This window comes from Pelecanus crispus, chromosome W (genome assembly GCF_030463565.1).
Source record: "Pelecanus crispus isolate bPelCri1 chromosome W, bPelCri1.pri, whole genome shotgun sequence".
Classification (NCBI taxonomy): domain Eukaryota; kingdom Metazoa; phylum Chordata; class Aves; order Pelecaniformes; family Pelecanidae; genus Pelecanus; species Pelecanus crispus.
The window spans coordinates 14,920,005-14,936,002 of record NC_134675.1 but is presented as its reverse complement, the minus strand read 5'-3'; the positions used below and the strand labels follow the sequence as shown (position 1 = coordinate 14,936,002).

General features: G+C 46.0%; 1 protein-coding gene across 1 annotated transcript in view; it reads right to left on the bottom strand.

Annotated features, from left to right (window-relative positions):
* Positions 1-15,998, bottom strand: part of LOC142596440 (integrin alpha-2-like) — a 75,525-nt gene that overhangs the window by 44,429 nt on the left and 15,098 nt on the right. Inside the window, 7 exon segments of the mRNA XM_075725537.1 lie at positions 2,313-2,413; positions 2,416-2,476; positions 5,828-5,901; positions 7,169-7,334; positions 7,765-7,915; positions 8,750-8,780; positions 8,783-8,896. Coding sequence (XP_075581652.1) covers positions 2,313-2,413; positions 2,416-2,476; positions 5,828-5,901; positions 7,169-7,334; positions 7,765-7,915; positions 8,750-8,780; positions 8,783-8,896 — 698 coding nt within the window.

Genomic DNA, 15,998 nt, shown 5'->3' with positions numbered 1-15,998 from the left:
GAAGAGCTCAGACATGCAAAAGAGCTACTGCTCATAAGGTTTGGTTTAGGTTTTTTCATTGTGTTGGACACAAGTACTGCTAAGCCATAGGGAAAAGAATGCATATTAGTGGGAAAAATAACTCATTAAATACCTTCAGGGATAAGAAAGCCATAGTTGCATAATGCAGTTGTATTCTTCAAGGATGAATTGCTAGAGCAGGCATGTTGTAGGTCTGCAGAAAACATTTCAATGTACTGAGAAGACAAACTGCCTGGCTTTATTGGGTCACAAAAACATGTATCAGAAAATATATGGGTCTTATAAATAAGACCTCTGTTAAACAGCAGCAATATTCCTAAAACTATAAACTGAACTGGAAAAGGCCAAGAAAAGAGAGAGCACAGATGAAACGATAGCAAGTCATAGAATCATAGAATCATAGAATCGTTTAGGCTGGAAAAGACCTTTAAGATCATCCAGTCCAACCATTAACCTACACTACCAAGTCTACTCTAAGCCAATCAAGGGTAGACTAGACTAAACCATGTCCCAAAGTGCCACATCTAGCCGTTTTTTGAACACTTCCAGGGATGGTGACTCCACCACCTCTCTGGGCAGCCTGTTCCAATGCTTGACCACCCTTTCCGTAAAGAAATTTTTCCTAATTTCCAACCTAAACCTCCCCTGGCGCAGCTTGAGCCCATTTCCTCTTGTCCTATCGCTAGCTACTTGGTAGAAGAGCCCAACACCCACCTCACTACAACCTCCTTTCAGGCAGTTGTAGAGAGCGATAAGGTCTCCCCTCAGCCTCCTCTTCTCCAGGCTAAACAACCCCAGCTCCCTCAGCTGCTCCTCATAAGGCCTGTGCTCCAGACCCTTCACCAGCTTTGTTGCCCTTTTCTGAACACGCTCCAGCACCTCAATGTCTTTCTTGTATTGAGGGGCCCAAAACTGGACACAGTATTCCAGGTGCAGCCTCACCAGCGCTGAGTATAGGGGGACAATCACCTCCCTGCTCCTGCTGGCCACACTATTCCTGATACAAGCCAGGATACTGTTGGCCGCCTTGGCCACCTGGACACACTGCTGGCTCATGTTCAGCCGGCTGTCTACCACCACACACCCCCAGGTCCTTTTTGGCCAGGCAGCTTTCCAGCCACTCTTCCCCAAGCCTGTAGCGTTGCATGGGGTTGTTGTGACCCAAGTGCAGGACCCGGCACTTGGCCTTGTTAAACCTCATACAGTTGACCTCGGCCCATCGGTCCAGCCTGTCCAGGTCCCTCTGCAGGGCCATCCTACCCTCCAGCAGATCGACACTCCCACCCAATTTGGTGTCATCTGCAAACTTACTGAGGGTGCACTCAATCCCCTCATCCAGATCATTGATAAAGATATTAAACAAGGCTGGCCCCAAAACTGAGCCCTGGGGAACACCGCTCATGACCGGCTGCCAACTGGACTTAACTCCATTTACAACTACTCTCTGGGCTCGGCCACCCAACCAGTTTTTTACCCAGCGAAGACTACGCCCGTCCAAGCCATGAGCTGCCAGCTTTCCAAGGAGAATATTGTGGGAGACGGTGTCAAAAGCTTTGCTAAAGTCGAGGTAGATGACATCCACAGCCTTTCCATCATCTACCAGGCGGGTCAACAGGTCATAAAAGGAGATCAGGTTGGTCAAGCAGGACCTGCCTTTCATGAACCCATGCTGGCTGGGCCTGATCCCCTGGTTGACCTGCACATGACTGTTGAGTTCACTCAAGATGAACCTCTCCATAATCTTTCCCGGCACTGAGGTCAGGCTGACAGGCCTGCAGTTTCCTGGGTCCTCCTTCCGGCCCTTCTTGTAGATGGGCGTCACATTGGCAAGCCTCCAGTCATCAGGGACCTCCCCTGTTAACCAGGACTGCTGAGAGATGATGGAGAGTGGCTTGGCAAGCTCCTCTGCCAGCTCCCTCAGTACTCTCGGGTGGAGAGTGGAGTCAATCAACTTCTCATCCACATGTAATTGGGGAAGTACATACAAATGTTAAAATAGAAGTTACCCAGAACAATCAGTATGATACACTAAGCAGCTTTTTCAAATCCCATGACTTCTTATGTCTCTGTGACAGTGCCTGATTTTTTTTTTTTCAGCTTACCACATTGATATGAGTAGAATTTTAAAAACACAATAAAGATTTAATTCAATGAATTATTGACCAGTAAATAAAATCTTTTTGGATGCAAAATTCTTTTCTTATTCTCAAATCAGTTCTTAACAGGAGTCTGGCTGTCTGGCTAGAGCAGAATTTTCCAAGTTCTTTAATATCTTAATAAAGGTTTGATACATTTCCAGATTTGTATTTCATCCCCTTACCTAGATACAAAATATGATTTCTGTCCTGTGGAATTTTTTCAAACACATGGCTTGGAACGGTGGTGACTCTGAAGACTCCTGAACTACTGTTCCACTCCAGTCATAAGCCCCAACAGCACCCAGCAGCAGAACATCCTTTAAAAAAATAAAAATCAACATTTTAGAACTACCTATTTCAGAAAAAGTGTGAGTGAAGCTGAAGTTACCATACATAATTTCCTACATCACTGTGTTTTAAGGCAGTGATGTACATTTTAATGACTGCAAGCAGTTGACAGGAGCTGCTTATGGTTGTCACTTACGTGCTGGATTTTACTGCCCTGTTAAGTGAGATTATCACCCCTCTATTGCAAGAGAATATGTGGCTGCTTTAGCTTCCAGGGCCCTGCAACTCAAGATAAAATGGGTTTATTTGTGGATGCCCCATCTCTGGAAGTGTTCAAGGCCAGGTTGGATGGGGCTTTGATCAACCTGATCTAGTGGAAGGTATCTCTGCCCATGGCAGGGGGGTTAGAACTAGATGATCTTTAAGGTCCCTTCCAACCCAAACCATTCTATGATTCTATGAAACACTGCGATAATTTCCTAAGCCTGTCCACCCTGTAGTTGGACTTGCCATGCTTTTATGCACTCATGATCCTCAGAAGGCTGTCAGTCAAAATGGTAAAAAAAAGCTAAAGCCAATAAAAGTGCAAATGACAGCACACAAGCTGATGGAAAAAGATACAAAATTTCATTCTTTAGGTGTATTGTAAGGAGATGTCCTTGAGAGGACAGTTAAATGTAAAATCCAAATTAATATGGCTTATACATATACTTAATCTTAGACTTGTACACAGAAAACATAGTTTAGATTATTCACATTATTGAAATTCATTGCTGAACTGAGATACTGATATAGAAAACTGCAATAAAAATAGTATGTGTAATTTTCTTGAAGAAAAACTCAAATATTTCTTAATTTTTGCCATTTCCTAGCATCAAGTGCTCAATAAATTAAAACTTAAATTTGTGCAAATATAGAGGACTTTTTAAAGAAATTTTTTCATTCAGATGAAGGGCTATGAGAAAGCAACAACCTTCTGTTCCATGGTTTCGGCTGGGATAGTGTCACGAATGCAGGTTTGTGAATCCTGCTGATTATGTCGATTCACTATGAATGAGTGACCTTACACGGTTTGATTTAGTAAAAGTTAGAGTTTACTTATAGCGAATTGCAGAATTTGATTATAGTATTTTTAATAGCACTCAATCATCAATGATTAATAAAGTGATTAGACAAAATTGATCAGTGACAGTTACAGATTCGAAGATGGCAAGGTTCACTCTATTACTACACAGAAGCACATAAAAGAGAATTAAATCACAATGAGTTAAGATGATTCATAAAAGCATTGCGTATATATGGACTAAAGGTAAAAAGGGGGGGGGGGCGAAAGGGAACCCTCCCATTGAGTCACGAGGTTCGGAATGGACCCCCTTGCTTTCTAGACTCCTTCTCAGAGAGGAGCCTAGGTGCGGCTGGGCCCACTCCTAGTCTCAGACTTGGTCAACGGTTTATAAGAGTAATGCTATAAGAATAGTACAGCAATATAAAACTCCTTTTAAAATTAAATCATCAATCTACAAACTACTTAAATTGATTTATGCATGCAACTTACAACTATAAATGCATATATGAAAATAGTATACCTGTTAAAAATTCCCCTCGAGTTTAGTGAAATACTCACGTCTAATGCCTTGGCATTTCTCAACGGGTGAGAGCAGAGTCTCGAGGAGTGAAGAATATCAGCAGCCCAGGCTCCGTTGTCAATCTCCAGCAATGGAGTTCTGGTAGCAGCAGACTTTCGGAGTCTGCTAGTTTTCGCTGACTCTGAGAGACATTTCGATCAGAGGGAGATGCTGGTGCAGCCCGCGGCAGTCCAGGAGAGCTCAAAGGGCCTCACTTAGGACTGCCATTTTATAGGATTGTGAGATGATTGACTTTAATCACCAGTAAATTTCCACCTGAGCCACAGTTCGGGTCGGCTTGTTGCTGGAATTCCAGCAGCGATGATACCACCCTGTTTCAAGGCTGTCCAGGGTAGCTGTTTGTTCTCGTTCCCCTTGTTAGCCATAATATGAATCTTGATAAGGACAGAGCCGCTCTCTGCTCCAGCCATGTAGGAGTTTCTGGTACAATTAAGGGGCGCTTAACTGACCAACTCTCTACGCAAAAGCTGCAGCCTGCGAATTCCTGAGATTGTAAAGCAGACGAAGTAGAGGGGAAAAAACAGGACAGAAAAAAAAAACAGGGGCAGGGGGAAGATGTACCACCACAGATAGAGTTAATTTTCTTCCTAGTAGCAGGCATAGTGCTGTGTTTTGGAATTAGGATGAGGAGAATGTTGATAACACACTGATGTTTTTAGTTGTTGCTAAGTACTGCTTATGCTAGTCAAGGACTTTTCAACTTCCCATGCTCTGCCAGGTACACAAGAAACTGGGAGGGGGCACAGCCAGAATAGTTGATCCAAACTGACCAAAGGGCTATTCCATACCATATGATGTCATGCTCAGTATATGAACTGGGGGGGGGTGGGCCGGGGATCAGCAATCGCTGCTCGGGAACTGTCTGGGTATCGGTTGGCAGGTGGGGAGCAATTGCATTGTGCATCATTTGCTTTGTATATTGTTATTATTATTATCATTATTATATTATTATTATTACCATTTTACCTTATTTCAATTATTAAACTGTTCTTATCTCAACCCAGGAGTGTTTCTCACTCTTACTCCTCCGATTCTCTCCCCCATCCCATCGGGGTAGGGGGAGTGAGTGAGCGGCTGCGTGGTGCTTAGTTGCTGGCTGGGGCTAAACCACGACACCTTCCTTTATTTTCAGTTGAAAGCTGCTTGAACCACACTTGAATTTTACAAAGAGGACATATTTGGTCAAGATAATCTTAAAATTGATTAGCATGAAAAATATATCTGGTTTATTATTCTCTCTAATTTCTAATTGAAATTTGCTTTAAAGAAATATTATTAACTTTATAAATATTAGATGAATTATTTGCAGACTTTATTTATTTACATCTTGGTCACTGCCTAGAAAGACGTCAGCTTTACAATATTTCAATTCTTCTTATTCAACTGCAAAATGTTAATTTGGAGCAACTGAATGTTTTATGCTAGGTTAACTCAGAAATCACTGAAATCATTGCATTAACAAATCTCAAAATCATTACATGAAAGAAACTATTACTCAACTTCACATATTAATGTATATTTTTTCCTTTTAGGGATATACACCATCTATTAGAAGTAATTTTTGTGGTATTCAGGTAAAAAAAAAAAAGAGCATAATTTGACATTCTCCTGCTTGTAAAAAAAAATCTTAAAATCGGTCATTGTGTTTTGTTAGTCTTATTTTGTTGCACTTCTAAGCATTCATGTCTACATAATTACATGTACTTATATCATTAAATAATTAAATTCACATACCTTTTTTTGTGAGTAATGTGCACTGAAGCCCACCTGTGACATTTCCATTTGGAATGCATCACCTTGATCTGTACCTGGTTAAAAAAAAAATTCACATATGGTTAACCCTATAGAACCACACAGGAGATCCAATCCTGCTGCCTCTGAGTGCAGCTATATAGGGACTGTATGCAATTTTTTTCCAAACCCACCAATTCTGCTAAAGCATTTCCAACATTTACAGACAATGGAAATCAGCTCTCAAGCTGATAAACAGTAGAATATTTTGAGGATTTAATGGAAAATCGATAAGATGGCTGCATGGAGACATGATGCTGTGGAGTCCCTTCCAAAAGAGGCAAAAGATGATGATAGATGGCTTGGATCAGTCTGCACAGTGTTGTTCCTGGGGCTAATCTGTTTTTATGTGTCCTAGGAAACACTAATAGTATACTGAAATTAGCAGCTTTAATAACTCTGTATTCACAACTTTCAAATGAATGTTTATCATAATATATGACTTTTAAAACCTGTTGTAAATGTGACGTGCAGATGGATGGGACTCGAGTAAAGGGAATTCAACAGGAGTACTCAGCAAAACCCAAGAAGGGGAAGCTCAACTGATCCCCTTGATTTGATTAGCAACATAGGCCTGGTAAAGAATAGATGGAGGTGAAAGAGAAGGGGAAGATTTCATCCTGAGCATGGTAAGGCTGCAGCCATGAAAAGCTCCTTTGGGAGGGCTGAGGGCAGGTCACAAGTCTCCCAAGCAAAGTCTAAATTTGACTTTAAAAAGCTGGCTTTTGGGGGAATGAAGTGCCTCTGAGCCACCTCTACAGCAACTTTGTCCAAACAGTACACAGGACTGTGGGTGATGCTAGGGATGGAGCCTGGTAGATGCCACACGGATTGCATTACTGTAGTTTTTCAGTTTTGTAATCAGTAACCTAGTCTTCTGATTTGCTTTTTATCTTTACACTTGCTTACCATTAACAGAGAAACACAAGTGAATCTGACAAGCATAAAGATACCTTTACTCCTCCAGTGGTAATAGCTCCAAATACATTTGGACGCATATGGACAAGCCCTCAGTGGATGCCTGAAGCCCAAGACTTGACTGAAATTTTCAGCAACTGGGGGACATTTCCCACAAATCTGCAGAAACCAACTTGAAGCTCAGGCTCATTAGGAGTGGGGTAGTTGGGGGGACACCCGTACAAACCAAAGCCCTCCTGGGGAGCAACAAGCAGCTCCAGCTGCCCTCATTTTCACAGTACTACTCTAAGGTGAAGCTAAATAAAATCCTTAGCTCCTCAGCTAGGAGAATCTGATCTAATTTTTTAGAGACATTGAGTATTTTACCTGCTATGCTAAAAATGCGCTCTCTGAGTGTTCCTGTTTCTTCCAGTAGTGCAGCCTCAGATGACAAATTAAAGAAAAACTTGTCTGTTGGATGACTAGCAATTCCTTTGATTTCTTTAATTAAGTTTTTATTATCAAGTTCATGCATGATTAAGTATCCCAAAATCTTGGGAAAAAAAATGAACAAAATAAGAAGAGTGAAGGAAACCATAGTGTTACTCCATTTCCTTCTGTATTATTTGAGTAAATATTCTACATATAACACAAAAATAAAATTACTTTCATTCATATTACTGAATTGCTTATTAGACTATATTCCTATACAAGGGACCATTCAGATAGGAAAAACATAAACCAAGGCAAAGAAAACAACCACTGAAGTTGCTCAGGTAATATTGGTTTTGCTTTTTCAGCCAGTTAAAGACCACCAATATTTCACTAGTTCATAAAGATTAATTTCACTTAGTTTCAGTCTCACCAGTGTAACAATGCATGCATTATATACAGCTTATATATAGATCATGCACTTCCATGCATACACAACAAAATGATCTTTCAAAAATTGCAATAATATATACAATTATAGTATTACTTACAGCCATGCCAGATCTGGTTATATTGTTTTCATTGCATTTGCCTATCACTGTTTTCAAGTTGGAGCCATCGTGTGATTCACCATCTGTCACAACAATCATTACTTTTGTGGCTGTTGGGTGTCCTCCCAATTCAGGTGAGAAGGCATGCTGTCTGTTATAAAATATTGGATGTCAATTTATAATGGATGGAATTCTGTATACATACTGTGATGAATATGTCCATGACTGACTTAGAACAAGGTGCATCTGTAATACTTTATTTTTTCATTTGTAAATTAACAGTCTGCAATAAGAATTTTTAATTATACTCCTAATAGCTTTTTCTCAAACCACTGCTCAAAGAACCATCAGAAATGTAATCAAGGAAGTAGAAAACAAAAAAAACCAAGTAAGACTGGATGGTATTTCTGATAGGCCTAGAGTCCTGTCCTTGATTCAATTGCAAAATAGCATCTTTCTATTGAGGAACAGACCTGGTTTGTATATGTGTTCAGAGTCATGGTATATCATTTTAAGTTTTTCCTATTTTTCATGCTGCTGGTGCTACAGTGATAAACTGACACCAGACAAGAGAATTTATTTTCTCTGCAGTCAACCAAGGCCTGACCTGCAAACATGAGTGTTATCAGTCCCACTGAATCCCTGGATAAATTTTACTTCTTTCAGTGATTTTGTATCTTTCCTAAAAGCTTGTCCATGGTGTTGGATGCACTATCATGTTTAGACATCAGACAGCCCAAATAATTCTGTTGTTTACCAGAACTGCTTTAGTGCAGCATTTAACCCAAAGGTTAAGGACTTGTTTTTCAGAAAGTCTAGTTTACATATCCCTGTACTGTTCTACATGGGGCACTGTAAATGTACCTGATGGATTCTGCCTGGTGCTGGGAACCTCCTCAGAGGCTCCAAGCACTTGCACTCCCAGTGGGAATGAAATTCAGGATGTGCTCGTCACCTTGTAAGGACAGTAATCATCATGTTTTACCTTGCTTTGTCAATGGCTTTGAAAGTATTAGATCTCCTCCCTTCTGATATGTTCCCTCCATTGCTTTAACAACCTCATCCTTTGTTTGATATGTATTCAAGTTGAACACTACACGGGGATCATTAGCATACTGAATTAAACCCACCTATGCGATAAAGGAATTATGTTAGATTATCACGCATTACAATCAGTCACATAGAATCACCATGCTTAATTATTTGTGAGGCTGGAGTAAAAGATCTGCAGATGTATATGGGGTTATGGAAGCCAGCGAGGCGAAGGTCTCTGCAGCGCAGGTTCGCGACGGGGGACCGTTCCTAAAGCAGCAAATCGGTGTCAAAAGTGCAAAGGCACAGGAAGAGAGAGGGTACCCCAGCTCCCCCCCACCCCCCCAGCGAGCGGGAAAGAGCGAGCGCCTGACGAGAGGCAGCTCTGACTCAGCGTGGGCGGGGACTCAGCGTGGGCGGGGACAAGAGTGAGGCGGCCTAACCCCCTCACGTACAAAAGCAGCCCCCAGGGAGCGTGAGTGACCAGGAGTGCAGTGACCAGGACATGGCGCGTCAGTTTGTGCAGGCGAGGTGTGCAGGCAGGGCGCAGTTCTCCTCCTGGCTCTAAAGGGAAACTCAACCAGTGGACATCGCCCTCCCAGGAGAGGACCTAGGAGCTATGGTTTCCACTCGCCCGAAAGCCATCGCCAGAAGGAATGCAGCAACCCAGACAGAGCTCCCACACAAACATACAGCTGTCCAGGTCTCTGGCTGCAGGGAGTGCCTGAGCCTGTCACTCATACTGGAGGGCAGCACAGACAACAGCTGTCTTTGGTGTGACCAGGTGAATGATCTGCTCAGCCTGGTGGCAGAGCTGAAAGAGGAAGTGGAAAGGCTAAGGAGTATCAGGGGGTGCGAGAGGAAGATAGATTGGTGGAGCCGCACCCTACCATCCCTGGGGCCAAGGCAGCAGATGGAGGCCCCACAAGGAGCGGAGGATCCCCTACCCTCTTGACAGCAAGCAGAAGGAGGGGACCTAAGAATCATAGAATCATAGAATGCTTTGGGTTGGAAGGGACCTTTAGAGTTCATCTAGCCCAACCCCCCTGCAGTGAGCAGGGACAGCTTTAACTAGATCAGGTTGCTCAGAGCCCCATCCAACCTGACCTTGAATGTTGCCAGGGATGGGGCCTCCACTACCTCTCTGGGCAACCTGTTCCAGTGCTTCACCACCCTCATTGCAAAAAATTTCTTCCTTATATCCAGTCTAAATCTATTCTTCTTTAGTTTAAATCCGTTATTTCTTGTCCTGTCACAACAGGCCTTATTAAAAAGATTCTCCCCATCCTTCCTGTAGGCCCCCTTTAAGTACTGGAAGGTCGCAAAAAGGTCTCCTCGCAGCCTTCTCTTCTCTGGGCTGAACAACCCCAACTCTCTCAGCCTGGCCTCATAGGAGAGGTGCTCCAGCCCTCGGATCATTTTGGTGGCCCTCCTCTGGACCTGCTCCAACAGGTCCATGTCCTTCTTGTGCTGAGGGCTCCAGAGCTGGACGCAGTGCTCCAGGTGAGGTCTCACCAGCATGGAGTAGAGGGGCAGAATCACCTCCCTCGACCTGCTGGCCACGCTTCTTTTCATGCAGCCCAGGATACGGTTGGCCTTCTGGGCTGCAAGCGCACATTGTTGGCTCATGTCCAGCTTTTCATCCACCAGTACCCCCAAGTCCTTCTCCGCAGGGCTGCTCTCAATCTCTTCATCCCCCAGCCTGTATTGATATCGGGGGTTGCCCCGTCCCAGGTGGAGGACCTTGCACTTGGCCTTGTTGAACCTCATGAGGTTCACACAGGCCCCACCTCTCCAGCTTGTCCAGGTGCCTTTGGATGACATCTCATCCTTCTGGCGTGTCAACCGCACCACTCAGCTTGGTGTCATCTGCAAACTTGCTGAGGGTGCACTCGATCCCACTGTCTATGCCATTGATGAAGATGTTAAACAGCACCGGTCCCAGTACGGACCCCTGAGGGACCCCACTTGTCACCGGTCTCCATGTGGACATCGAGCCATTGACCACGACCCTCTGGATGCGACCATCCAGCCAATTCCTTATCCACTGAACAGTCCACCCATCAAACCCATATCTCTCCAATTTAGAGAGAAGGATGTTGTGGGGGACTGTGTCGAAGGCTTTACAGAAATCCAAGTAGATGACATCCATTGCTTTTCCCTTGTCCACTGATGCAGTCACTCCTTCATAGAAAGCCACTAGGTTCGTCAGGCAGGACTTGCCCTTGCTGTATCTGTGCTGACTGTCTCGAATCACCTCCCTGTCCTCCATGTGCTTGAGCATAGCTTCTAGGAGGATCTGCTCCATGATCTTCCCAGGCACAGAGGTGAGGCTGACAGGTCGGTAGTTCCCAGGGTCCTCCTTTCTTCCCTTTTTAAAAATGGGCACAACATTCCCCTTCTTCCAGTCAGCAGGGACTTCACCGGACTGCCATGACTTTTCAAATATCATGGAGAGTGTCTTGGCAACTACATCAGCCAATTCCCTCAGGACTCTGGGATGCATCTCATCAGGTCCCATAGACTTGTGTACATTGAGGTTCTTCAGGTGGTCTCGAACCTGATCTTCCCTCACAGTGGGAGGGGCTTTACCCCCCTGGTCCCCATCTTGTGGTCCATCGATTCGGGAGGGGCGAGGATAGAGGTTGCCGGTGAAGACCGAGGCAAAGAAGTTGTTGAGTACCTCAGCCTTCTCCTCATCCGTTGATACAAGTTCGCCTTTCTTGTTCATCAAGGGGGGTACGCTTTCTTTAACCTTCCTTTTCTGGTTGACATACCTGTAGAAGCCCTTCTTGTTATTCTTTATGTCCCTTGCCAAATTCAGCTCCATCCTCGCCTTGGCCTTCCTGACCTCCTCCCTACACAACTGGGCCATTTCCCTGTATTCCCCCCAGGACACCTGTCCCTGCTTCCACTGCCTGTGCAGTTCCCTCTTGCTCTTTAGTTTGACCAGCAGGTCTCTACTCAGCCATGCTGGTCTCTTCCCTTCCTTGCCTGATTTTTTACACTTGGGGACTGAGAGCTCTTGTGCTCTATGGAAGGTGTCCTTAAAGATCTGCCAACTCTGTTCCGGTCCCCTGTCCCTGGGGACTGTCTCCCAGGGGGTCCTTCTGACTAACTCCTTGAAGAGCTGGAAGTTTGCTTTCCTAAAATTTAGGGTCCTGACTGTACTCCTCGCTTTTCCCATGTCCCTCAGGAGCGTGAACTCCACCAATGCGTGATCACTGCACCCCAAGCTGCCTCCAGTCTTGACATCACCAATGAGCTCACTTGCATTGGTGACCGTCAGATCCAGTATCGCGTCCCCTCGGGTAGGGGTGTCTGTTACCTGGCTTAGGAAGTTGTCGTCTATGCATTCCAGGAATCTCCTGGATTGCCTACAGCTCGCCGTGTTGCTTTTCCAGCAAATGTCGGGGTGGTTGAGGTCCCCCAGCAGGACAAGAGTCTGCAAGCGTGAAGCCTCCCGGAGGTGGAGGAAGAAGGCTTCGTCAGTAGGCTCCCCTTGATCAGGCGGCCTGTAGTAGACACCAACCACAAGGTTCCCTTTGTTGCCTCTGTCTCTGACTCTTACCCATAAGCTTTCGATCTGCTCGTGGCTATTCTTCAGGGACAGCTCTTCACACTGTATTGATTTCTTTACGTAGAAGGCAACGCCTCCGCCCCTCCTTCCTCGCCTGTCCCTTCTGAAGAGCCTGTAGCCATCAATAGCCACATTCCAGTCATGGGATTCGTCCCACCAGGTTTCAGTTATGGCAATCAGGTCGTAGCTGTCTAGTAGCACAGCAGCTTCCAGCTCCTCCTGTTTGTTCCCCATGCTGCATGCGTTCGTGTAGAGACAGGAGGGAATGGAAACAGGTCCCTGCCCGGGGCAGCAGGCGAATCCCCTCCCGGCCTCCCTCACCTTCCTAGTAGCCCTTACATAACAGATATGGGGCTCTGGAACTTGAGGGCCAGGCAAATAAGCATGTAGCTGAAGGCCCATACAAGGGGTTGCCTAGGGCGAGTCAGTCAGCCCCACGGATTACGACTGCCCCTGTTAAGAAAAAAAGGAGGGTAATTGTCATAGGTGATTCCCTTCTGTGGGGAACAGAGGGCCCAATCTGCCGTCCAGACCCATCTCACAAGGAAGTCTGCTGCCTCCCTGGGGCCCGGGTTAGGGACATTGCTAAGAAACTCCCCAATCTGGTACAGCCCTCCAATTATTATAGCACTGCTGGTTATGCAGGTTGGCAGTGATGAGGTTGCAGAGAGAAGTCCTAAAGCAATCAAAAGGGACTTCAGGGCACTGGGGCGATAGGTTGGAGGATCAGGAGCACAGGCAGTGTTTTCCTCAATCTTGTCAGTGGCAGGGAAGAATACTGAAAGGAACAGGAAAGCCCAGCTGATTAACAAGTGGCTCAGAGGCTGGTGGAATTTCGGTTTTTTTGATCATGAGGAGGTTTACATGGCACCGGGCCTGCTGGCAGCAGACGGAGATCAGCTGTCTCCAAAGGGGAAAAGGATTCTCGCTCATGAGTTGGCGGGACTCATTGAGAGGGCTTTAAACTAGGCTTGAAGGGGGAAGGGGATATAACCAGGCTCACTAGAGAGGAGCCCAGGGGTGGCATGGCAACATTGGGGGTGAAATCGATAGCCCGGCTCAAGTGCATGTACACCAATGCACGCAGCATGAGCAACAAACAGGAGGAGCTGGAAGCCCTTGTGCAGCAGGATAGCTACGACTTAGTCGCCATCACAGAAATATGGTGGGATGAGTCTCATGACTGGAGTGCTGCATTGGATGGCTATAAGCTCTTCAGAACAGATGGGCAAGGAAGGAGAGGAGGTGGGGTGGTTCTGTATGTTAGGGAGTGTTTCGATTGTATAGAGCTCAACGACTGTGATGATAAGGTGGAATGCTTATGGGTAAGGATGAGGGGGAAGGGCAACAAGGCGGACGTCCTGCTGGGAGTCTGTTATAGACCACCCAACCAGGATGTAGAGATAGATGAAGCATTCTATAAGCAGTTGGCAGAAGTCTCACAATCGCTAGCCCTTGTTCTCGTGGGGGACTTCAACTTGCCGGACATCTGCTGGAAATACAACACAGCAGAGAGGCAACAGTCTCGGAAGTTCCTAGAGTGTGTGGGGGATAACTTCCTGATGCAGCTGGTAAGTGAGCCTACCAGGGGAGGTGCCTCACTTGACCTGCTGTTTACACAGAGAAAGACTGTCCCCATGTGCCGTAAGACCAACCGGCGGGAAAGACGACCTGCCTGGCTGAACAGGGAGCTTTTGCTGGGACTCAGGGAAAAAAAGAGAGTCTACCACCTTTGGAAGAAGGGGCGGGCAACTCAGGAAGAGTACAGGGATCTTGTTAGGTCATGCAGAGAGGAAATTAGAAAAGCAAAAGCCCAGCTAGAACTCAATCTGGTGACTGTTGTAAAAGATAAAAAATGTTTCTACAAATCCATTAACAACAAGAAGAGAGCCAAGGACAATCTCCATCCTTTGCTGGATGCAGGGGGGAACATTGTCACTAAGGATGAGGAAAAGGCTGAGGTATTTAATGCGTTCTTTGCCACAGTCTTTAATAGCCAAACCAATTATCCCCTGGGTATTCAGCCCCCTGAGCTGCAAGACAGGGACAGGGAGCAGAATGGAGCCCCCATAATCCAGGAGGAAGCAGTTAATGACCTGCTACACCACCTGGATGCTCACAAGTCTATGGGGCCGGATGGGATCCACCCAAGAGTACTGAGGGAGCTGGCAGAGGATCTCGCGAAGCCACTCTCCATCATCTATCAGCAGTCCTGGTTAACAGGGGAGGTCCCTGATGACTGGAGGCTTGCCAATGTGACGCCCATCTACAAGAAGGGCCAGAAAGAGGATCTGGGGAACTACAGGCCTGTCAGCCTGACCTCGGTGCCGGGGAAGATAATGGAGCAGTTCATATTGAGTGTGCTCAACAGGCATGTGCAGGTCAACCATGGGATCAGGCCCAGCCAGCATGGGTTCATGAAAGGCAGGTCCTGCTTGACCAACCTGATCTCCTTTTATGACCAGGTGACCCACCTAGTGGTTGAAGGAAAGGCTGTGGACATCATCTACCTGGACTTCAGTAAAGCCTTTGACACCATCTCCCATAGCATTCTCCTAGGGAAGGTGGCAGCTCATGGCTTGGACAGGGGTACTTTTTGCTGGGTAAAAAACTGGCTTGGTGGCCGAACCCAGAGAGTTGTGTTGAATGGAGTTAAATCCAGTTGGTGACTGGTCACAAGCGGTGTTCCCCAGGGCTCAGTTTTGGGGCCAGTCTTGTTTAATATCTTTATCAATGATCTGGATGAGGGGAGTGAGTGCGCCCTCAAGTACGTTTGCAGATAACACCAAGTTGGGTGGGAGTGTCGATCTGCTGGAGGGTAGGATGGCCCTGCAGAGGGACCTGGACAGGCTGGACCAATGGGCCAAGGCCAACTGTATGAGGTTCAACAAGGCCAAGTGCCGGGTCCTGCACTTGGGTCACAACAACCCCATGCAACGCTACAGGCTTGGGGAAGAGTGGCTGGAAAGCTGCCTGGCCGAAAAGGACCTGGGGGTGTGTGGTGGTACATCCCCCCCCCCCCCCCCCCCTTATTCCTCTTTCTCTTCAACGGCTTTACAATCTCAGGAATTCCAGGCCGCAGCTTTTGTGTAGCGAGTTAGTCAGTTAAGCACCCCTTAATTGTACTAGAAACTCCTACATGGCTGAAGCAGAGAGCAGCCCTGTCCTTATCAAAATCTTCATATTATGGCTAACAAGGGGAGAAAGAACAAACAGCTACCCCAGACAGCCTTGAAACAGAGTGGTATCATCATTACTGGAATTCCAGCAACTACTGATCCGAACTGTGGCTCGGGTGGAAATTTACTGGTGATTAAAGCCAATCATCTCACAATCATATAAACAGCAGTCCTAAGTGAGGCCCTTTGAGCTCTCCTGGACTGCCACGGGCTGCACCAGCATCTCCCTCTGAGTGAGACGCCTCTCAGAGCCAGCAAACTCTGAAAGTTTGCTACAACCTTTAATCTATTGCCGAAGACAAACAGTGGAGCCTGGGCTGAAACCCTTCACTCCTCGAGGCTCAACCCTCGCCCGTTGAGAAATGCCAAGACATTCGATGTGAGTATTTCACTGAACTCGAGGGGAATTTTTAACAGGTATACCATTTTTATATATGCATTCA